Genomic DNA, 23,933 nt, shown 5'->3' with positions numbered 1-23,933 from the left:
AATCCCAGCAACTTCCTACCGCGCCTCCCAACACGACCTCAAAACGACGTCGTTTTGGGAGGCGCGCGGCGCACAGTGCTATGTGCGCCGTGGTGTAGGATATAACGATTGCATATCTATACCTAATGTGGAGTAGTGAGATTGATCATTAATTGAAGGAATAAGGTTCAAATTGACCACTGAACGTAACTTGAAAATGCAATTAGGCCACTGAACGAAAACAAAGTGCAATTAGGCCACTGAACACTCCAAAAATGTGCAATTTCACCTGATAGCAGGTTACCCTCAATTTTAGAAGGTTATCTGCTTACGTGGCAGCTGAGTTGGCATTTTTAATAAATTTTAAATCATTTTTAATAAATTTTAATAATAAATTTTTATTTTAAAAAATTTTTTAAAAAATAAAAATGACTTTATTTTATTTTTTTATTTAAATTTTTATTTTAAAAAAATAAAAATGACTTTATTTTATTTTTTTATTTAATTTTTTTAAATTTTTTATAAAATTTATTATTAAAATTAATTATTAAAAATTATTTAAAAATTATTAAAAATGCCAACTCAGCTGCCACGTAAGCAGGTAACCTGCTAAAATTGATGGTAACCTGCTATCCGGTGAAATTGCATACGTTTGGAGAGTTCAGTGGCCTAATTGCACATTTTTGGAGTGTTCAGTGGTCTAATTGCACTTTTTGTTCGTTCAGTGGCCTAATTGCATTTTCAGGTTACGTTCAGTGGCCAATTTGAACCTTATTCCTTAATTGAATAATTTGAAAATGTTGGTTCGGTTTGATACTTAAAGTTTCATCCCTGTGCAGCCCAGCCCAGCCCAGCCCAGCCTATCTGGTATGGTGCATTTGTAGATAGCCCCAACACTCCTCCACCCCACATTTAATCATAGCTAGCCTTAAATGAAAAGCCCAGAGAGCAGAGTGGGCAATAATTGTTTTTGGAAGTTAGATTGCGACACTTGTCCTTTATCTTCATTTCTGAATGCTCCCTTTATCCAATTTTAGGTTTTAGATTTTAGATTTTACTCCTTCCAAATTCAATTTTTTTTTTTAAATAAAAATAAAAAAGCCCATTGTTTTATTCCCTGCTCTAGGGTTTTATATATTCCCTAATCAAATGAACTGCTTCTTCTTCTTCGTCATCACCTCCAATAAGCTCAAATTTCCCAAGGTAAATCTCCATCTCCATCTTCTTTTCCATGTATTTATTTAAATCGTCTTATTGTCTTACACCTATTTCCTTTCTGATTTGCGTGGAAGGTAAGCTGGTCCTTTTCTTTTGCGCTTATTTTCATTTCTTATAAACTGATTTTGTTTTGCAATTATCAAATTCGGGGCCTTATGGTTAATGTTTTAGAGATTCGTTGTATATCATAGATTTTGGGTTTACTCGGGAAGATTTAGGTTTATACCTGGAAAATGAAGTTGGTGTTCGGTTTGAGGAAGTTTAGCTAGCCAAGGCCAGCTAAGCCCTTTCTTCTTTTTGGTACTTCTTTATATATATATATATATATATATATATATATATATATATATATATTCACGAGATTTTATACAGTGAATAGTGGGGAAGATTTGATGTAATAGTTTGTACCTGGTATTGTGATTTAGTCAGAATTGTTAGTTGGGCGAACTACCTAGGATTGTTTGTGGGGTTTAATTGATTGGATTGGACTTCTAGAGAGAACCTTATCAATTCGATGTTTTTTTTTTTTTTTTTTTTTTTGAGTTAGACCACTAGGTATCCTGAGCAGGGCCCTAACAGTAGGATGCACCTTTAAGCCCGTACTGTACTCAACCTAATTCCCGTTCGCACCGCCCAAAGTGCTGGCCAAATTAGTTTTCCATACAAGAGGGGATTCGAACTCTTGACCTCTCTGATATAACCATGATCATGGGGCACTTTATTATTATTATTATTATTATTATTATTATTATTATTATTATAGTGGTAGAAGTAGTAGTAGTGGGATGACCACTTCCTTAGGTAGTTAGAGTAGTTTAAGGTAGTGGGGTAGTTGGAGTAGTGGGTAGTTTTATTATGTGTATAAATAGGTATCTATGTATTTGAAGAAGGGAGATCTGGGAAATTTGTATTTTGGGCTTCCTATTGAAGGGAAGATTGGGGGAGAAGAAGCACTCCACAAAAACGCTTCATTTGGGGAGAAGAAGCACTCCAGAAAAGCTTCGTTTTGTATTCCTAAGTTTCTATGCCTTTGACGCGATCCTAGCCTATAACATTTGGTATCAGAGCCAGTCGTCATGGGCGAACAATCCATATCAGACTTTGTTACTTCCCTGCGAGGATAGCTCAGTTGAGAGTATCATCCTGAAAAAATTATTTTCAGGCTTGTTCCCAAAACGAAAGGAAAAAACTAAAAAAAGAAGAAAAATCACAGCAACAACACTCAACAGTTTTGCGCCCGCTACCACCAAACCAGTTGCACTGCTGACCGAAGCGAAATTCTGCCGGCGAACAAAACTAATCCCCAGAATTGACAAAAGAAAGCTAGGGAACATGGTGTCGCCATGGATCATTCAACGGCTGCCAACCAAGAATTGCGCAGAATTGCTTCCAAAATCAACAGTTGCTGCTGACTCAATTAATTTGCTGTTGTAGATTAATTAGTCACGCCAAGGAAATCGGTTCACCACAAGACTAGTCCAAGAGAGATTATTATTATTAGTAGTGCTTAGAGAGGATGCCTTTGATAATATACAGAAGCAGATTTGGTCAAGCTTTGGAGTTACGTCTCATTAATTATCACCTTGAGGACAAGGTGATTTTGATGGGTGCGGCAATGATATAACCATGATCATGGGGCACTTTATTATTATTATTATTATTATTATAGTGGTAGAAGTAGTAGTAGTGGGATGACCACTTCCTTAGGTAGTTAGAGTAGTTTAAGGTAGTGGGGTAGTTGGAGTAGTGGGTAGTTTTATTATGTGTATAAATAGGTATCTATGTATTTGAAGAAGGGAGATCTGGGAAATTTGTATTTTGGGCTTCCTATTGAAGGGAAGATTGGGGGAGAAGAAGCACTCCACAAAAACGCTTCATTTGGGGGAGAAGAAGCACTCCACAAAAACGCTTCATTTGGGGAGAAGAAGCACTCCAGAAAAGCTTCGTTTTGTATTCCTAAGTTTCTATGCCTTTGACGCGATCCTAGCCTATAACACTCTCTTAAGGAACGAGAGTGCACTACTACTCATTCCAATCAAGCTGATTAATTCGTTGTTTCTTTAGTTGGGTGAAGGATACAGTGTCACTACACTTTAGGTTTATGCTCATAGGTCTTTCTTCCGCGGCTTATTTTAATTTGGAATAAGGTTCAAATTGGCCACTGAACGTAACCTGAAAATGCAATTAGGCCACTGAACGAAAAAAAGTGCAATTAGGCCACTGAACACTCCAAAAATATGCAATTTCACAGGTTACCCTTAATTTTAGCAGGTTATCTGCTTACGTGGCAGCTGAGTTGGCATTTTTAATAAATTTTAATTAATTTTTAATAAATTTTAATAATAACTTTTTATTAAAAAAATTTTTAAAAAATAAAAACGACTTTATTTTATTTTTTATTTAATTTTTTTCAACTTTTTATAAAATTTATTATTAAAATTAATTATTAAAAATTATTTAAAAATTATTAAAAATGCCAACTAAGCTGCCACGTAAGCAGGTAACAAAATTGATGGTAACCTGCTATCCGGTAAAATTGCATACGTTTGGAGAGTTCAATGGCCTAATTGCACATTTTTTGAGTGTTCAATGGCCTAATTGCACTTTTTTTTCGTTCAGTGGCCTAATTGCATTTTCAGGTTACGTTCAGTGGCCAATTTGAACCTTATTCCTTTTTTTGGGGTGTAGATTTGTTAGCTTATATTCAGTCAAATATTTGAGCAAGAGTAGTCAGTCAGAAATTCACTGTTAAACCACCATTCAAATTATGAATCGAAGTAGCTTTAATATCTTACTAACATTCCTGTCCATGTTCAGCAATGTGTGTTCAAATTTCTGTTTTTTCACTTCATCATGGACTCTTTCTTGGTATAACAATTTCCTTTTTTATAGCTGGAAGACTTCAAATGGAATTATATAAAAAAAAATTCAAATGTATGTGAAAGTGGATAGGGTGTTTGATTATGGATATGAGGAATATGGATTTTTAATATTTTGGCTTGTAAATGCATAAGAGTTTGCCATTACTACAAATGTGTTTATGTGATGGGAATAAATGCAACATTTGCTCAACATCATCAATGTATCCCTTTATAAATATATATGTGTGTGTGTGTAGGAACAATAGCTGTGGTATTAATATGCAATTAATTTTGAATCATTGCTGATCTTGATGAAATTGTTAATAATTGGGAAAACTTGTTATGTTTCTTGAGTTTTTACCAAGTTTAATCTCACTGTCACTGTATGCTTTTTTTTTTTCCTCAGCTATCCCTACTTTATTCTCATTCTGCTGAGAGCATTTAACCTTTATTTACCTGTTTTTTTTTTTTTTTTTTTTTTTTTTTTTTTTTGTGATTTCTTACAGCTGTTGAGTTCTTTGTTTTTGTGAAAACGTTTCGCGTGTTTCTACATTGAAATGGGGGATGCTGAAAATGCTCTTCCACCCTCAAAAAAGAGGGCTGCCGGGAGGGAGATATCACGAGATAACCCTGGTCTAGATGATGATGATGAGACATCTGAGCAAGAGACTGGAACTTTCCAGAAGGCAAGTGATGAGGTCATGGCAAGTAGAAGAATTGTGAAAGTTCGGCGCCAACAGACATCATCAACCCCTTCTGCTCCTTCCTCTAACCCTTTTGCTGGGATACGCTTGGTTTCACCTGCTACTGCTCCTGTGGAGGCCACAGATGCAAAATCAGACAAGGTGGAAGAAAAACAGGATGCGAACGAGGAAGCAAAAGCTGACGTGAACAAGGAAACTGATGAGACAAAAGCTGATGTGAAGGAGGAAACTGAGGAGGCAAAAGCTGATGTGAACAATGAAGCACAAGGGAAAAGTAGTGAGAATGATAAAGAATCAGAAAACAAGATTGATGACTCAGAGGCTGTATCAAGTGTTGACAAAAATAATACTGAGAATGAACCTGAAAAACTTGAATCAGCTGAACCTGAGGAAACTAAGGTTGAAGCCAAGGAAGACGCAGCCACTGCCAAGGTGGAGAATGAAATTGGCAAAGATGCAGAAGGTGAGAAAACAGAGAATAAAGATGAAAAGCCCAATGGCAATGAGGTTGCTGAGAAGAGTGCCGAAACCCCATCTTTTAGTTCATTCCAACAACTTTCTAGTAGCCAAAATGCTTTCACTGGACTTGCTGGAACTGGATTTTCTGGGGCTACATTCTCATTTGGAACCATTTCAAAAGAGGACACTGGGTCTCCTTTTGGAGTGAAAAGTGATCAGCCTTCTTTCAGTTTTGGTAGTTCTAATAATGGGAGTGTTTCCCTTTTTGGTAACTCGGGGACATCCGCTGTCACTAAGTCTGAAGGGGCTGCTGGGTTCCCTTCGATGCAGGAGGTTTCAGTTGAAACAGGAGAGGAGAATGAGAAGCCCGTGTTTACAGCTGATTCTGTGTTATTTGAATATCTTGATGGAGGGTGGAAGGAGCGGGGGAAGGGAGAAATCAAGGTGAATGTGTGTACAACAGAAGTGAAAAAAGCTAGACTGGTTATGAGATCCAAAGGAAATTATCGATTGATTTTGAATGCTAATCTATTTCCTGAAATGAAGCTGGCAAATATGGACAAAAAAGGGATCACATTCTCGTGTGTGAATAGTGCTAGTGAAACAAGCGAGAAGCTGGCTACATTTGCTCTAAAATTCAAAGATGCTTCAATTGTTGAAGAGTTTCGAGCTGCGGTGGTGGAGCATAAAGGTGGGACTCCTGCTGCTGCTGCTTCTTCTCTAAAGACACCTGAAAACTCACCTAAGGCTGCTGAGGTCTAAAGAACCACTTGGCCACGATGATGTTGAGAGGATCCCATTTTCTTGAGTATGGAGGAGTGGAGGCAATTTGAGATAAACTACAGGGTACCCTTATTTTGATCTAAAAAAAGACTTTGTAGACCTAAATAGTAGTATTTACATTGGAGTCTTTTCTTGTTGATCTCATCCCATGTAGAACCTCAAACTTAACGACCCAATACATTTCTTCTTGTGTTTGGTAAGCAGCATTACATTGATTTTGTTTTTTGTGTTTTAAATAGGTTATTGCACTGCTATTATTTTACCAAGGAAATGTGTTGAATGTGGAGTAAGTGGTTTGCTTTGATTTGTTGTTGAATGTTCACGTGTTATGATTATTGGTTTCCATGGATCACGGGTCACGCGAACAGACAGACACAGACAAAAAAAAGTGGAAAAGCTGAAATGCTCTTCATTACATTACATTGCAGAATAAAGAAAGATTGATTAGATGAAGTGAGGTAGGGTGCATGTATGTTACATAATTACATCAACCTCCTTCCTTAATAAAAAAACAGTAATTAAGAATGATTGAAAATGCTTCCTGGGCAGCTGGCTTAATCAGAACAAATATGAGTTATTGAAGACCACTTAGCTTCTGCCTCAGCTCCTCCTATGGGCTATGGGCTATGGGCTATGGTGATGAATTGTAGTTGTTGGTGCAGCTGTTTGAGCAGGATCCAACACAACCATCCATTTTCTCTTTATCTGCAAAAACAGCCAGAATTACTGGGAATGAATGAAATGAGCAAATTAAAGAAATTTGATTTTATTTAAAAATCCAGAATTACTGACTGGGTTGATGCTTAGAGCTGAGGGAGGAGCACATGGAAAGGGCACAGCCAAGCTTGCAGAAGTTGTGGTTTCTGAGCTGCTGATGATCATCAGATTCTTCAACTTGTTTAGCATCAGAGTTGAAGATGCATTGTTTGAGGCAGTTGGTAGTGCAAGAGCATAGAGTTTGAGAAGGCTCAATCATGCAGAAAATAAAGCATTTTGCATAGCAGTCCTTGAAAGACGCATTTGTCTGCCCTGTTAGCATCCCCATTCCCACTAATACCACCACCATCACTTTCCTCACATCCATTCTCTCTCTCTCTCTCTAATACTGCACTGCACTCCTAAGGGAACCAAGGAAGGGAAGTGTATATATAGTGTAATGGGACTTGGGAGCATATATATATATATATATATATATATATATATATATAAAGCTAATGGGTAGATCCCACTTTTGGTCATATATAGCCGGTGAAAGACCACATGGAGGTAAATGATGATCGGCTCATACTAAGAAAAGTCAATAGTTCGCTCCGTTGAGAGTTAAATTTGTAACATTATGGTTATCAAGTCAATAACCTGACCAACTTAATTGAGATGTACTCAACACACACCCTCAAGTAGTGCATGCGCGTTTACCATGTGTATTCGTGTAGTAACTTGTATACATTTATGGATGGTCAACAGGTGAATGCTCTTGAACATTAGCCTATATATATATAAAGTTAATGGATAAACTCTGTCTTGTCACCTTAGTCGATAAAAGATCACAACGAGGTAAAACAGTCTAAGTTACTCATATATGACCGACCGGCTTAAACCAACAAAAGCCAATAGATTGCTTTTGTAGAAAATCAAACTTGTAATCTTGTAATTACCAAGTCAATGACTTTACTAACTTGGTTAAGATTTACCCAGCATACACCCTCAACTTACTGCAGAATTCCTTATTCACTCAAAAAAAAAAAAAAAAAAAGCTAAGCAAGGAGCTATATATATATACATAAATGTCAAATTGGGCTGGTTTGCATTGCCTTTATCTTCCATTTCCTTTTGGGAATGTCAGTCCCCGTCAGTTTTGCTAAATGTTGAATGTGGTTTTAAGTTTACATGTGACTACATTTTGTCCTTCTCTTACTTTTTTTTTAGTATTATATTATTTAGTTATATTAAAATATACAAATAAATACTCCAGACCATATGTCCATCCCATTAATTAACATCCTCCAATGAACAAATGACAGTAATAACTCACTCTCTTACCATTTTCAAATATGACACTTCCGAAAGAGATGGTCACACTGGAAAAAAAAAAAAAAAAACTATGAAAATCCATGGTTGTATTAATTGATATAATATGAGATACTAATCATACTATTACAAAAAAAAAAAAAAAAAAAAAAAAAAGACTATCAATTGGACAACCCTCCTTTTCTTATTAAAAAAAATAAAAATATCATTTTAATGGAGAGACCTAATGCATAATAATTTTTTGAGTAACGAAAGAAATCCACTTTATAACCATAGCTGGCAAATGATCACAAGGAAGAAAACCAGCAACTTAAGTTGTCCATAAGTGACGAGTTCAAACTAAGAAAACCTATAAGCTGTTCCCATTAAAATTCAAACTTGTAATTTTATAATTATTAAGTTAACAGTCTAATCAACTTAATTAAAATTGTCCAACCTAATGCATAATTAATTCATAGTCACGTATGCACCAATTCCACCAAACCTTGAGAGTAGCCCACAATTCATAGGTTGTAGTCCATTAACTAAATGGGCCAACATGAAATCCACTCCCTTCTGTTAGTGGCGCAAATTAAAATTTTAATACGGAGTAATACAAAATTAATACTAAACTAACAATCATTATTGCATGGACCATGATCCACACAATTGTGCGAATCATAAATAAAAAGTACATTTTTAATATACTAAGGGTATATTATTTATGTACGTAAGGTACATTTTTTGAAAATACATTTTTAATATACTAAGGATATATTATTTTATATAATGTACTTTCAGTATAAAAATAATGTATTTTTAATATATTAAAAATGTACCTGATATTCATGGTCCACAAAATAATTTGCCCTAAACTTATTTACCAATTCGACTTTTTATTTACGTGTCACAGAAAACATTGAAAAAAAAAAGAAATATTAATTAAATATTATAATAATTAATCGAGTTTTTTAAACTTTTGGTCCCACGACCATGGTGTCACTAACAAGTTTGATCCACAACTTTTAAAACTTGTAGAATTGGTCCACGACTATTACTTTCTTAGCAAATTTGGTCATTCCTGTGCAATTTCAGTTCAATTTTTGGCGAAAATTTTTACTCCCCATTTTAACATGGGTAATGTTGTCTTTTCCATCTCAAAAACTAATGACATAAATAAATAAATAAATAAACACAGCCAGTGGTACGGTGATTGAAATTAAAAGTCACCCAAGTCACCCAATTTTTTAACTGTTTATTTATTTATTTATTTATGTCATTAGTTTGTGAGATGCACTGCCCAGGCACAAAAGTCAGTTCACAGCAAGCATCTTGTAGGAGTTTACTTACAGAAATTATGTTAAACTTGAAGGAAGGTATATGGAGGGCATCCTTCAACCACAACTCATTGTTGAGCCTGACATCACTTATATGTTTAACAGCTATGCCTTCTCTAGTGGGCAAATTAACCTCAGCTCCACAAACATCACGATAATTATCAAAACATTCAAGAACACAAATTATATGATCTGTAGCCCCAGAGTCAATAATCCAAGAAACATCACATAAGGAGATATAATTGATATGGATTTTAGGACACTTGCCTTCATCTGCGCAGTCTGTTTCTTTAAATTCTGGAACCGGTGTGATGGCAGAAGTAGTATTCGTGGCCATGGATTGTCCAGAGTGTGTGTTGGATTGATTCTGGAGAAGAGAGATGAGTCTCTGTAGCTGGTCAGAGGAGACTCCAAGTTCACCTACACTGTTTGTCACAGCTGCTGCATTCACTTGTTGCTTAGCCTTTGATTTGAATCCCGGTATCCACCCGGATGGATAACCGTGTTTTTTTGTAACACTTGTCAACCGTATGCCCGCTCATTCCACATAATGTAGATTTCGCACCCTTATTCCCATTGCCATTTCGCCTCAGGTTATACGAATTCATAGCAGCAGCCATGGCCTCGTTAGTACTGTTCTGGCTATGGTTAACTGCATTTGCTTGGACAATCTCTATGTTGCCTACACTCAGATTCATCAACTTGATTCACCCATTATTCGTTTTGAGCGTACAATATATCAATCTCTTCATCTTACTACGAAGAAACCGAATCCACTTTGACCTGACCAAATCGAATGTGGACCCCACTAATAATTGTACCACAAAATAGCTACTTAAAATGTCATTTTATACTATTTTTTGGCAAGGGATAAGGACAAGTATATTGGACTTCAAGCTCCCATAATCATCATTGAGTCCTTGGAGGAATCGAATGACACGATCTGTGTTACGCTCCTTCCTGTTCTCATCAACGAGATCACATCTACACCTTGGATCACATTTACAAACTGGAAGTGGCGCAAGGCATTCATTTCTTCCCATAAGGTCCTGCACTTTGTATAATAATCGTTCACGGATAGACTGTTCTGTTTTAAGCCGTCGAGATCTTCTGAGCATCGCATTGCGAAAACCTTCTCCGGAGATCCTCCCAGACGTCCTTTGCGTTGTCCAGGTGCATGATGCTACTAGATATGGAGGAGTGCACCGATATGAAGATCCAGGAACAAATCATCAGATTGCATATCCTCCAAGCTCCATAATGATTCTGATCGCGACTTGGCGCCGAGATAGTTCCTTCGACAAAACACCAATTGTTTTTTACTTCAAGTGCTATTCGCATGGATATGCTCCATGCACTGTAATTGGAGCTGGTGATCAACAGAGGAGACACAAGCAGTGTGCTAGGATTATCACTTGAGCTGAAGAAGAGAGGATTCTCCATGCATGTCTTCTAGGTTGGAGCTTCAATTCTGTGAGATTGCGGAACAGAATTCCCATGTGGAATTGCAGTTGATTCAGTGATTCAGTGATCAGAGACACCGGTTGTCCCTGCTAACTCATTTCGCCGGTGACTGCCGCTGCATAGGAGCCCCTAGGGAGATCCGATACCATGATGAAGAGGAGAGAATATAATGAACGAAGACTATGTATTGATTTTGTGTAAAGATACAGAGGATAAATATGACGTACTACTGCTTATATATACAAATGGGGAGAGAAGAACGGTGTTAAGGATATCTGTGGCTGACATGTTTTGTATATGATTAGTTCTAGTTGCATTCCTTTTATGTAGCATTGTTAGACTGGTTGTTACAACTTACAACAACCTGCTAACTACTCACTATCTTCTCTCCCTTGTATGCTATTTAAAGCTGATTGTTTTACATCAATAATATCAGTTAAGTTCATAATCTATTATGGTATTAAGAGCCTAATTTCTCCTATGAAGTTTTTTTTTTCCTTCCCCTTCCAAATGGCTTCCGCTACTACAACCACAATAATCCAATTAAATGCCCCAACACACTTCCCAATTAAACTCACGACCGTGAATTTCCCGGTGTGGCGGCATCAAATTCATGCCACACTTGTTGGGTTTAATCTCTTTGGCTATGTTGATGGTACAACCAAAGAACCAGCCAAATTCACTGATCCTGCTCAAACTTCTGTCAACCCGGCTCATTTAGCTTGGTATCGTCAAGACCAAGTTATTGTCAGTGCTCTACTTGGGAGCTGTACTGACACCATACAACCCCTTATCTCCTCGACTGCGACAGCTCATGATGCGTGGCAACGTCTTGTTGCTAGTTACGCCAGTGCCTCACGAGGACGTATCATATCCCTCAAGGCCAAACTCACAAGGAATCCGCGAGGGTCTCGGTCCATCACCACTTATCTCAATGACATGCGAGCCATAGCTGATGATTTAGCGTTGGCTCAGTGTCCCGTACCTGACGAAGATCTAATCGTCTATGTATTGACTCAGCTAGGCGAGGATTACAGTTCCATCACATCGGCCATCCGCGTTCGTGAGAAGCCTCTTTCTTTTGGCGCGTTGGCAGATGTGCTGACTGACCATGAACACCAATTGACAGACGTAGATGCTTTGCGTCAGTCCTTTTTTACTACTACTAATGTTACTCAACACACCTCGTCACCCCCGCGGCGTAACCACCAGTCCAACACCAATCGGAGGGCCCGCAACAATAACAATCATTATGGCTCCAATCGGCAACAAAGGGAACACAATCGCTAAGGTATCGTCTGTAAGTTTTGTTATCTTACGGGCCATGAAACAAGGGTGTGTCGCAAGCTAGCCCGATTTTTAAAGGAGCATGATGTTCCTCCTGTGCAATCCTATGTATCTCCTACAGCCAATTCAATGACTAGGGTTTCTCCTCCCTGGATGTTTGATAGTGGGGCGTCGCACCATGTGACACCAAGTCTCGCTCCTCTGCAGACTTTCGTCGAGTATAGTGGATCGGATGAAATACGCCTGGGTGACGGTAATTCCTTACAAATATCCCATATTGGCCAATCTGTCATTCCCACTCCTTCTAATGTTCTCACTCTATATAATGTCTTGCGTGTCCCATAGTTACACACTAATTTAGTTTCTATTTTCCAGTTATGCAAGACTAATCGTGTGTCTGCTGAATTCTTTGATTCTCATTTTCTGGTCAAGGAACTTCGAACAGGGATTTCGCTGCTACGGGGAGTGAACATTAATGGTGTCTATTTTGGACCAGTTGCCTCTCACCCAACAATTCATGCTACGCAGTTGGCTTGTTTGTCTCAGTGGCACCAACAACTTGGCCACCCGTCGAAAAAGGTGTTGCAACGCTGTAATGTTCCAGTCTCCATGTCATCTCTGTGAAAATTTTACTGTTCCTCATGCAATGTTCATAAAAGTCATAAACTGCCTTTTTTCTAAAAATACGCCTGTTAGCACTAAACCTTTGCAACTTGTTTATACTGATGTGTGGGGACCTACTGAGAACTCTATTGATGAATTTCGCTATTATGTCATTTTTGTAGACCACTTCTCAAAATACATTTGGCTGTACCCTATGAAACGTAAATCGGATGTGTTTACAATATTCATTCAATTCAAACAGCTAGTGGAAAAATATTTTAGCCTGTCAATTATTTCTGTTTACTCAGATAATGGGGGCGAGTTCATGAGACTTGAGCCGTTTTTTAATACTCACGGTATCTCTCATTTCACCACCCCGCCACACACTCCTGAGCACAACGGTGTCGCAGAGCGACGACACAGGCATGTCGTGGAAACTGGCATGTCTCTTCTTCACTCTATGTCTTTGCCATCCTCATACTGGACCTACACCTTTTAGACAGCCGTATATCTTATTAACCGGCTACCTACTCCAATTTTAGATAATCAATCCCCATTTTATGTCTTGTTCCAACAATTGCCTAATTATGCCAAGTTACAACCCTTTGGTTGCCTGTGTTTTCCCTGGTTGCGTCCCTATAACACCAAGAAACTACAACCAAAGTCACGTCCATGTATTTTCCTTGGCTACTCGAACACCCAATCCAGTTATAAATGTCTAGATTTTGGTTAAAATCGTATTTATATATCTAGGCATGTTAGATTTGTGCCCCATGTGATTCCTTATAACGATTTGCAGAAGTCATCTACCAGCTTACCTTCTGCTTCTAATGATTGAGCATCACGTCATATTTTGTGCAAGTCGTCTCCTTTGTCTACACAGGTACAACCCGTGGGTGTTCCAACACCAGTTCCAACATCAGCTCCAACTCCAGTTCAAAGTCCAGTTCCAACTCCAGTTCCAACTCCAATTCCAAGTCCAGTTCCAACTCCGGTTCCGACATCAGTTCCAACACCATCGCCTTCGGCTGCGTCCAATTCATCGTCTCCCACTGTCTCAGGAAATGGCCAACATGCATCCCAATCCGTGTCTGACTCACAACCTGCCTCCACCTCCAAAACGTCTCAACCGTTGAATATTGTTCGCCGTTCCACTCGGGAGCGTCGTCCTAATCCTAGGTATTCCGATTATGTCATTAACCACACCACTTCCCATCCCTTGCCTCCTCCTTTAGAACCTTCTACCATCGCCCAGACTTTTAAAGATGCTCGGTGGAGGAAAGCAATGGATGAGGAGTTTGAAGCGCTGCAACGTAACAACACGTGGCAACTGGTTCCCCGCGGAGCGGCTGTTCCGATTGGCTGCAAATGGGTCTTCCGTGTTAAGCGCAAATCAGATGGGTCGGTTGATCATTTTTAAGCGCGGCTTGTCGCTAAGGGATTCTTGCAGATTGCTGGCCGGGATTATTTTGAGACATACAGCCCGGTTATGAAACCGGTCACAGTCCGTATTGTTCTGACCATTTCTTTGAGTAATAGCTGGGGTCTGCGCCAGCTAGATATCAATAATGCGTTCCTTATCGGAACATTGCATGAGGAGGTTTTTATGGAACAGCCTCCCGGGTTTGTTGATCCGTCCTTTCCAGTTCATGTATGCAAACTGACCAAAGCCTTATATGGTCTTAAACAGGCTCCCAGGGCTTGGTACTTGGAACTTTCCCAGTTCTTGTTGCGTCGTGGGTTTTTGAAGTCACAGGCAGATGCATCTTTGTTTGTCTATTCTGCTAATGATATTATTGTTTATTTCTTGATGTATGTCGATGATATTATACTAACAGGAAACAATGTTGCATGGCTTGATCAATTTGTTGAAACTCTGGCAGCTCGCTTTGCCCTTAAGGACCTTGGTCCCTTGCATCACTTTCTAGGTGTTGAGGTTGTTTCAACACCCACTGGCATGTTCCTGTCTCAGAGTCAATATATCACAGACATACTGGTTCTTTTTGAGATGGATGGTGCAAAAGCAGTTTCAACACCACTTGCAACATTAGACAAGTTACTCCTTGCGCAATCCGGTATTGCTACGGTGGATGTAACTCAGTACCAGCGTCTTCTTGGCTTGTTGTAGTCCCTGGTCATCACTAGACCTGATATGTCCTATGCAGTTAACCGGCTCTCACAGTTCATGCATATGCCTACGGAGGTGCACTGGCAAGTTGCGAAACGGTTGTTACGCTACCTGAAGGGTACGGTGTACCATGGGTTGTACCTCACTAAGTGTGTATACGGATGCTGATTGGGGTGGCTGCACTGCCAGTGGGCGGTCCACTACCGCTTATCTATTGTATCTTGGGACCAATCTCATCTATTGGAAATCCACTCGTCAAAAATCGGTTTCGCGCTCGTCTACAGAAGCCGAATATCGAGCCTTGGCGAATGCTGCTGCAGAAGTTTTGTGGGTTAAGAATCTGTTGCATGAGCTCCGACTGCAGCTGTTGGGGCCTCCGGTTCTACTATGTGACAACCTCAGCGCTACGTATGTGTGTAAGAATCCAGTGTTCCATTCACGCATGAAGCACCTCGCACTAGACTATTTCTTTGTTCGGGACTTGGTTGCTAATGGTTCGTTGGTGGTTCGACATATTTCTTCGTCGGCTCAGCTTGCTGATTTTCTTACAAAGCCGTTGGGCCGTTCGCTATTTCTTCGGTTCCGTTCCAAGATTGAGGTCTCTGATGGCTCCTCTATTTTGCGGGGGCGTGTTAAGAATATCTGTGGCTGACATGTTTTGTATATGATTAGTTCTAGTTGCATTCCTTTTATGTAGCATTGTTAGACTGGTTGTTACAACAACCTGCTAACTACTCACTATCTTCTCTCCCTTGTATGCTATTTAAAGCTGATTGTTTTACATCAATAATATCAGTTAAGTTCATAATCTATTAAACGGTTATAACAGAATTGGAAAGTGAAATTACAGAGATGCGCTTTCATGCTTTCATCATGCTTAGTTACTGTGTTGTTATCTTCCTTCATCATTCTATACTCTTTTAAACATTTTCAACTCAAAGAATCTAAGTCCCCACCACCGAAGTTCGAACCTATACCTATGAGTTATGACCACTCATTTAGAATAGTAACTGATATGTCATCACACCACATGGTAGTTGTCTTGATGTCTCTTATTTGATATCAAAAAAAATACTTTTATTTCTTTTAATGTTAGGAAAGATAATGGGAAGGATAAAGAGCTGGAACAACAAGTTTGTATCGCGGGCGGGTAGAGAAATCCTCATCAAGAATTTTCTTCAAGCTATCCCAACTTATGCCACGAGCATCTTCCATCTCCCTAAGTCACTGTGCAGAAGTATTGAAGTAGCTCTTAATGACTTTTGGAGAAAAGGTATTAGATGGAGAGCTTGACGTGACCTCTGCTTACCTAAGAGTGCTGGAGGTATGGGTTTGGGTTTTTGTAGCATTAGCAGCTTTAATGTGTCTCTACTTGGTAAGCAAGCATGGAGAATCCTCAACTTCTCCAACTCCTTGGTCACAAGAGTCTTCAAAGCCAAATACTTCAAGCATTGCTCTTTCCTTGATGCAAATTAAACTTGGCAGCAACCCATCCATCCTTTGTGTGGCGTAGGCGCGTAGTATTCTGGAAGCCCAGGAGATTATCAAAGCCAATTGCCATTGGTGTATGTGTGGGTAACGGTTCTATGATCAACATTCAGATATTATAACAGAATGATCGAGAATAACAAAGTTGATGATTGGGTGGTACTTATGAGTAGGGTGGGTGAGTAACAATCAAAGTTGTTTGAAGCTGTATGTGGAGATAGAGAAATATTAGCTCGATCTGGTGTTTGATTTTGGTTTTAGACATATCATCCAAAATGACAGCAACATACAGTTACAAATTTATCAAAACCCCCATGCCACCCCATCTCGATCAGTGAAACCACGGTTTCAGGCCTCATGCACTTAGACAGATCTGATTGGGAATTGGGATGTGGAAATATTGGCCTGGATGACATCAATACCACATATATTCATTGCCTTTTCCTATTTAATATTTATCGGGTTTAGCGATTCGGGTCCACCCCGGATAATTAAATCCATCAGCTTCCAAGTCTTTCCACCTTCATTTTTCAACTCAAATTATGAGACTGAATTTCTCATTTACTATTATCTGTTTTGAGTGTACAATATATCAATTTCTTTAACTCACTTTGAAAATTTTGAATCCACTTTGACCAGAATCAAATCGACAGTGACTCCCATTAATATTTGTACCACAAAATAGCCATTTAAAATATCTTTTTATACTTTTTTTTTTCCCAACAAATCTGTCGTTAAGAACACATAAACTTAAGTACCACATTTGAATATCATTTGACGGATAAGGAACGCTTGAACATATTTTGATGATTCAAACAAAAAAAGTTAGTATATTCTAGTTTTGAATAGTATTTGTTTGATCTAATCAATTAATCAAAACTTATTGAACAAGATTCATTTTATTACTTTTAGATTTGAAACTATTTGATAAGAAAATGTTTTTTGTCTTATATTTGACACCAATAGAAAAACAATTTTCCTTTTTTAGTGTTTGCCCAAATTTATGTATTAAATTTTTTAAAGATATAAATTATAATAAATTGTGAGTGGGGTGGTAAATATGTTAATATGTTTAATATGTGAAAGACGATATCATGTGATGTACTAAATGAGTTTGTTTTTAACTATGGAGAGGGTTTTTTTGTGGGTTTTTATCCCAATTTAGTTTTTTTTTTTTTTTTTTTTTTTTTTTTTTTTTTTATTTTTTTTTATGGGTCCCACTGCTGAAATTAATGGAGAAGGCACACTGCCTGAGGCACGAGTTTGGGCCAAATTCGTGCCCAGCTGGGCGCGTGATGCCGTGATTAGTCAGTGTTTTTTTTTTTTTTTTCTCATCTTACTTGAACATATAAAAATCAAGAAATTTTTTTTACTGTTGTGGTTACTTTTAGGGCATTTTCAATAGTGGAGGTTTCGGTGTTGTATTTGAGGAGTTTTTGTAGGTGTAATTAGAAAATAGAAAATGAGAGAAGGAGGTTAAAAAAACAAAAAACAAAAAAACAAAAAAAAAATGTTAACAAAAGAAAAAAGAAAAAAAAGAAGTTGAAACGCGCCCAACCAACTTTTCTACTTGCTTCTTTTTTTTCTTTTTTTTTTTGTAGGGCCCACACAACAGGACAAAGAACCCGGCAAATTATGCTATTGACTCGTTTCCACTGTTGACTTGCTGTACATTCATAATTTCTAAACTGTAAATCCATAATTTATATACTGTAGATTTATAATTACTATACTGTAAATTTATAAAATCTATACTGTAGATTCATAATTTCTATACTGCACATTCACAATTTCTGTACTATATGAATTTTATGAATTTACAGTATAGAAATTATTAATCTACCGTATGGAAATTATGAATCTACAGTACAGAAATTATGAATGTGCAGTATAGAAATTATAAATTTACAGTACAGAAATTATGAATGTGCAGTATAGAAATTATGAATCTACATTATAAATTTTATGAATCTACAATATTGAAATTATGAATCTACAGTATAGAAATTATGAATCTACAGTATAGGAATTATGAATGTATAGCATGTTCACCATGCACATGGTGGACACGGGTCCATAGCATAACGTTCTCAAAGAACCCCAAACTCCTGCAACACACTCTCCCCTCTCTCTCCTCTTTCCTCTACCGTGCCATTTTTTCTTCAAAATCTGTGCACAACCCTCTTATTAGGGTTGCTCTTAATATTATGTCAGTATTAAGTTTTTGAGAGAATGTCAGTATTAAGTTTAAAAGGAAACGAATATAAAATTTGAGAAATTATTCTTTAATGGCCATAATCTATCACATTCTCATACTTACGCGTACATTATTATTATATTAAATAGCACAATATATATCTCAATTGTGTAGGTGATAAGGAAGATCCGGTTTTGAGCTTAACATGTTATTTGATGAGACGACTTCTGGTGGATTGTCCTTGCATTTTCTCCGGCACAAGTTCAGGCAAATAAATCGAAAGCGGCCAACGCAACGGGCACTACATTTTCTATAGCAATCCGCATAGCTTTCAGCATCTACGACAATTGCTCCAACAATAAAAAACATGAACGCTATCACCAACAAAATATGCTTCGTCTCACACTCACCCATCTTCATTTCGTCTATATTTCAACAAACTTAATTAGAATATGTTTTAGTGTTGCTTCAACTATGAATCATTGCATTTATTTATAGTACATAGGATACAGAGTTAACGTAACGATGTATGTCATGTATATCCAAATTGCATATATTATATATACAAGTTAATATTTATGAATCTTTATAATTTTTCTACAAATTACTTGTAAATTAATGTCTAAGGGCCTCAACTTTTGGTCCACTATTAACTTACGGCCATAATTTTAAATATTTTGTTTAAGGCCCTCAACTTTTGGTCCACTATTAACTTATAAACTTCATACTTGAATTTTACTTTAAATATTTTTAAAAATTATAGGGGTGGGCGTTTCGGGTTTCGGTTCGATTTTTTTCGGTTTTGATTTTTTAATTTTAAAAAAGTTAAACCATTCGGTTTACTATTAGAGTTCGGTTTAGTTCGGATTTAATTTGGTTCGGTTTAAGATCCCCAAATTTTAACATTTTCTAATTTTTCGAACATACTACCAAACAATAAATATTCACATAATCACATAATCCAAATCCAAATCCAAACTCTAAACATTATATAACAAAATAGCAATTCAAAGTTCAAACACAATACTAAGTACTAATTACCAAGCATCGGTTAACTTTTTTGCACAACCGACTCTTCAATTGGTTCACTTGGAATAATTTTATTGACAAAATGAATAATCATCTATCTGTATAGTTGATATTAGAAGAACAAGTGTTGAATACTATATAGTTAATGTTTGGACACAATTTGTCATTGTTAGTGCACTCGAAATATATTCCATTACTAGAAAATATTCTAATGCACCGAAAATCAAAATTAAAATCACTGTAAAGCACATTAAATTTATAGAAACATGAAACTAAGGAAAATACTGAATATTGTAAAATAACTCAAGTTAGATATAATTGTGAGGTAAAATGCAATGTAGAAAACAAGCTATAAAGAAATTTAAGGAAAATACAAGTGAGAATAAGAACTAAACGGCGGAGTAGGCATCAAGAGATTTGGATTTACTACTACATATATATATATATATATATATATATATATATATATATATATATATATACACACACACACACACACATATGGCCATTTCATTAAAAATAGGCATGTTGTCTATTTATAGAGACAAGAAATATAGTCTCAAATGAACTCTGAAAAATAACAATAGAAGATCTGGTAATTGAGTCCAAATCTATTTGATCGAACTTTATGTTATTGTATTCTATAACAAATAATAAAAAATTTTGTCCAAATATAATGCATAAAAATTCAACAAAGAAAAATACAACACAAAATTTTATTTAAAAATGACATTTTTAGGGCATATTGAAATAAAAAATTATTTATCAAAATTTCAATGTCAATTCGTTTTAAAATTTTATTTTCAATTACAATTAAGACTAATTTATGGATTCTAAAAACATATTTAACAAGTATAAAAATAATGATTATATATATATATATATATATATATATATATATATATATATATATATATATATATATATATATATATATATATATAGGGTTGCGTTCAGGTGCGAATAAGTGCCCAGGAGAGAAATGCGAACCAATAAGCGCGCGCCACATGTTAGCATTCATTGATCGGGTGCACCTACTTTCACCTACAAGTGCATGTAGTTTTTGCCTGCATTCATTGATCAGGTGCACCTACTTTCACCTACAATTGCACCTACTTTCGCCTGCAAGTGCATGTAATTTTGCCTTGTTAACATTCATTGATCTGAGTTCGTTCTGTTTAGCATCGTTTTTGTTCTTGCGGGTAGTAGTACCCGTGAAAACCACCCGCAAATATTCATGCACCTAGGTGCAACTACTTATAGTTATAGGTGCAACTACTTATACCTATAGGTGCACTTAGTATTGATGCTCAGTGTAAATTTTACTTGCACTTATAATACATTTTACTAGGAGTGGGCGTTTCGGGTTTCGGTTCGGTTTTTTTAGGTTTCGGTTTCGGTTTCAGTTTTGAAAAAGTTAAACCATTCGGTTTAGCATTAAGGTTCGGTTCGGTTTCGGTTTGGTTTGAAACGGTTCGGTTCGGTTTGAAACGGTTTGGTTTCGATTCGGATTTAATTCGGTTCGGTTTAAGATCCGCAAATTTCAACATTTCTTAATTTTTCGAACATACTACCAAACAATACATATTCACATAATCCAAATTCAAACTCTAAACATTATATAACAAAATAGCAATCCAAAGTTCAAATACAATACTAAGTACTAATTACCAAACATCAGTTAACGTTTTTGCACAACCGACTCTTCAGTTGGTTCAGTTGGAATATTTTTGTTGATAAGATGAATAATCATCTATCTGTATAGTTGATATTAAAAGAACAAGTGTCAATTACTATATATTTAATTTTTGGACACAATCTGTCATTGCTAGTGCACTCGAAATATATTCCAGTACTAGAAAATAATTATAGTGCACTGGAAATCAAAATTAGAATGACTGTAAAGCACATTAAGTTTATAGAAAAACATGAAACTAAGGAAAATACTAAATATTGTAAATATAACTCAAGTTAGATATAATTGTGAGGTAAAGAGCAATTGCGACAAACAACAAAAGTGCAATGTAGAAAACAAGCTATAAAGAAATCAAATAAAAAATTTAAAGTTCAGTACCAGTAAGAATGCGAACTGAACGACAGAACAGGCATCAAGGAACTGGATTTACTTCTTTATTATTATTATTATTAATTTATTATTTATTAAACAAATTATATAGCATTCAGTTCGGTTCGGTTTTTGCTAAACCGTTCGGTTTCGATTCGGTTCGGTACTAAACCGTTTGGGTTACAAAATCTCGAACCGTTCGATTTTCTATTACTAGTTCGGTTCGGTTCGGATCGGATCGGTTCGGTTTGGTTCGGTTCGAATAAACCGAACCGAAGTGCCCATCCCTACATTTTACATGCACTTGTAATACATTTTACTTACACTTCGATATTCAATTATTTACGAAAATGCCACCACATTTTTTTTTTTAAATCAATGTTTCTCATCTATTAGATCTGGACACGTGAAAGGACAACAGTCATTGCTATTTCACTCCTGGGAAATCCATTCCCACGGGAGTGTAAATAATCCAATTAAAACTTACTCAAAGAAGTAAGAATAGCCAAAAATGGTTCGTGTGCTATTAATCCAAACCTCTGGACTTCAAAGTGAGACTATTCAGTATTCACTATGTGAAATTGTGAATCATTGTAATTATTTCTAAGATTGAAAGCAAAGTACGTAATTGTTAATGACCTCAACTCTGATTCAATTATTTATAATGTGAGACATTAACTTTTAAATATTCTATTCAAGGACTTGAAATTTAGTTATTTGTGTGACCTATCCATTTTCTATTTTTCTTTAGTGATGTGGTCCAGCTCGGAATGCCAACCACCATTGCGAACTGACACAGTATGTTTTTAATGTAATATTTTAAAAAAATACTCTATATATACAATAACTTACGTATATAATAGTTTCTACATCATTTTTTTAAAAAAAAAAAAAAATCGATGTAGAAATTAATATATAGTTATATATTATTTTTTAGAGTAAAAGACATTTTTAGTCCTAAATTTATAGTGGCTTGGACAATTTTAGTCCTTTATAAAAAAATTTGTCATTTTATGGACAGAGTTATTGTGGCGAGGACATTTTTGGTCCTCCGTCTATATTTCTGTTAGATAACCGTCTGAGAGAGGGGTAATTACGTCAATTTAAGTTATCTCCTTCTATCTATTATATCTATGTGTGTTTTGTTTTCTTCTCGGTCATAATTCGAAGGAGTCGGAGAGTCCAAGTTGCAGTTGTACGAAGAAATTGCCGGAGAATCGAAGCCTCCAAACAGGTTACTAATCAAATAGATAGAAGGAGAATCGAAGCCGCCAAACACACATTGATATAATAGATAGAAGGAGATAGCCTATATTGACGTAATTGCCTCTCTCTCATACGGTTATCTAACAGAAATATAGATGGAGGACCAAAAATGTCCTCGCCACAATAACTCTATCCATAAAATGACAAATTTTTTTATAAAGGACTAAAATTGTCCAAGCCACTATAAGTCTAGGACAAAAAATGTCTTTTACTCTATTTTTTATTTATATGATTAAGTTTTATGTCGAATATTCTAAAAATGACTTAATTTTGGAAATGTTAAAGCTAGTTGTTGTACTTCTGTTTGGTAGAGTTTTTTTTTTTTTTTTTTTTTTTTTTTTTTTTTTTTTTTTAGCTTATAGATTATTTAAGCTACAAATAAGCTATAGCTCTGTTTGTTAAAACATTGGGAGTTTAAAATAATAGTTTATTTTAAAACACACCTCCAAGTAGCGTGCTATAGGTTTTAAACATTTTCTTCCTTTTTATCCATATTAATTTACAAAAATGACACCATCCACGCTTCTTTAATCAAAGCCCTAATATCTAATTTTTCCTAATACCTATTCTTTTTATAAAAACTCTTCTCCTCTTAGTTCTCTACCGTGTATTTTTTCTAAACAGTCTTCTCTTCCTAGTTCTTTACCGTACATGTTCATCAATGTGAGAGGCAAGCAACACTCATTGATACGGTTAATTACTCGATGTATGTGGAGTGTATACTGTATGTATGTAGAATCAAGAGTAGAAATGGTGGAATGATAGCTCAAAGACTCTTTTATCATAATTGTTTATGTATTTTATAGAGAGAAGGGAGAGAGTTGTACATTCTAGAGAGAGAGAGTGTATAGTGGAGGATAGGAGAAGGAACCCCTAAACTAGAGGGCTAATGCCCTTTATATAGGCCCAAGAGTGACGGGTTTGACTTTGACCCGCGGACCAGGTTCCGAACAGTTTGACCCCGACCCGACTACAAAACGAGAGCACAGGCATATAGGGAAGTCAAAACCGGGGTATATATCCTATCAAGTAGCCCCCCCCCCCCCCAGTTGTGCCCT

At 36.5% G+C, this 23,933-nt stretch overlaps 2 protein-coding genes across 4 annotated transcripts; one reads left to right on the top strand and one right to left on the bottom strand.

The window, feature by feature from the left end:
- The first annotated feature begins 1,072 nt into the window (after positions 1–1,072).
- On the top strand, positions 1,073–6,207 carry LOC109189297 (nuclear pore complex protein NUP50B-like). 3 transcript variants are annotated; one of them, XM_019340098.1, is made up of 3 exons: positions 1,073–1,182; positions 4,565–4,927; positions 4,985–6,207. In XM_019340098.1, exons 2-3 carry the CDS (start codon positions 4,616–4,618, stop codon positions 5,981–5,983), a joined length of 1,311 nt encoding a protein of 436 aa, XP_019195643.1. In that variant the 5' UTR covers positions 1,073–1,182; positions 4,565–4,615; the 3' UTR covers positions 5,984–6,207. The 3 variants fall into 3 exon arrangements, with proteins under 3 accessions (XP_019195643.1, XP_019195638.1, XP_019195636.1); XM_019340093.1 differs by having other exon boundaries at positions 4,565–5,988; positions 6,024–6,207; XM_019340091.1 differs by having other exon boundaries at positions 4,565–6,207.
- A 183-nt stretch (positions 6,208–6,390) lies between these two features.
- Positions 6,391–7,139, bottom strand: LOC109189311 (thionin-like protein 2). The gene is made up of 2 exons (XM_019340104.1): positions 6,797–7,139; positions 6,391–6,709 (listed from the first exon to the last, which is right to left on the bottom strand). The coding sequence occupies exons 1-2, from the start codon at positions 7,086–7,088 to the stop codon at positions 6,636–6,638; spliced, it is 366 nt and encodes a 121-aa protein (XP_019195649.1). The 5' UTR covers positions 7,089–7,139; the 3' UTR covers positions 6,391–6,635.
- Between the last annotated feature and the right edge of the window lie 16,794 nt (positions 7,140–23,933).

This window comes from Ipomoea nil, unplaced genomic scaffold (genome assembly GCF_001879475.1).
Source record: "Ipomoea nil cultivar Tokyo-kokei standard unplaced genomic scaffold, Asagao_1.1 scaffold0202, whole genome shotgun sequence".
Lineage (NCBI taxonomy): Eukaryota > Viridiplantae > Streptophyta > Magnoliopsida > Solanales > Convolvulaceae > Ipomoea > Ipomoea nil.
The sequence above is the reverse complement of the archived record's forward strand: the minus strand, read 5'-3'. Positions and strand labels throughout refer to the sequence as shown.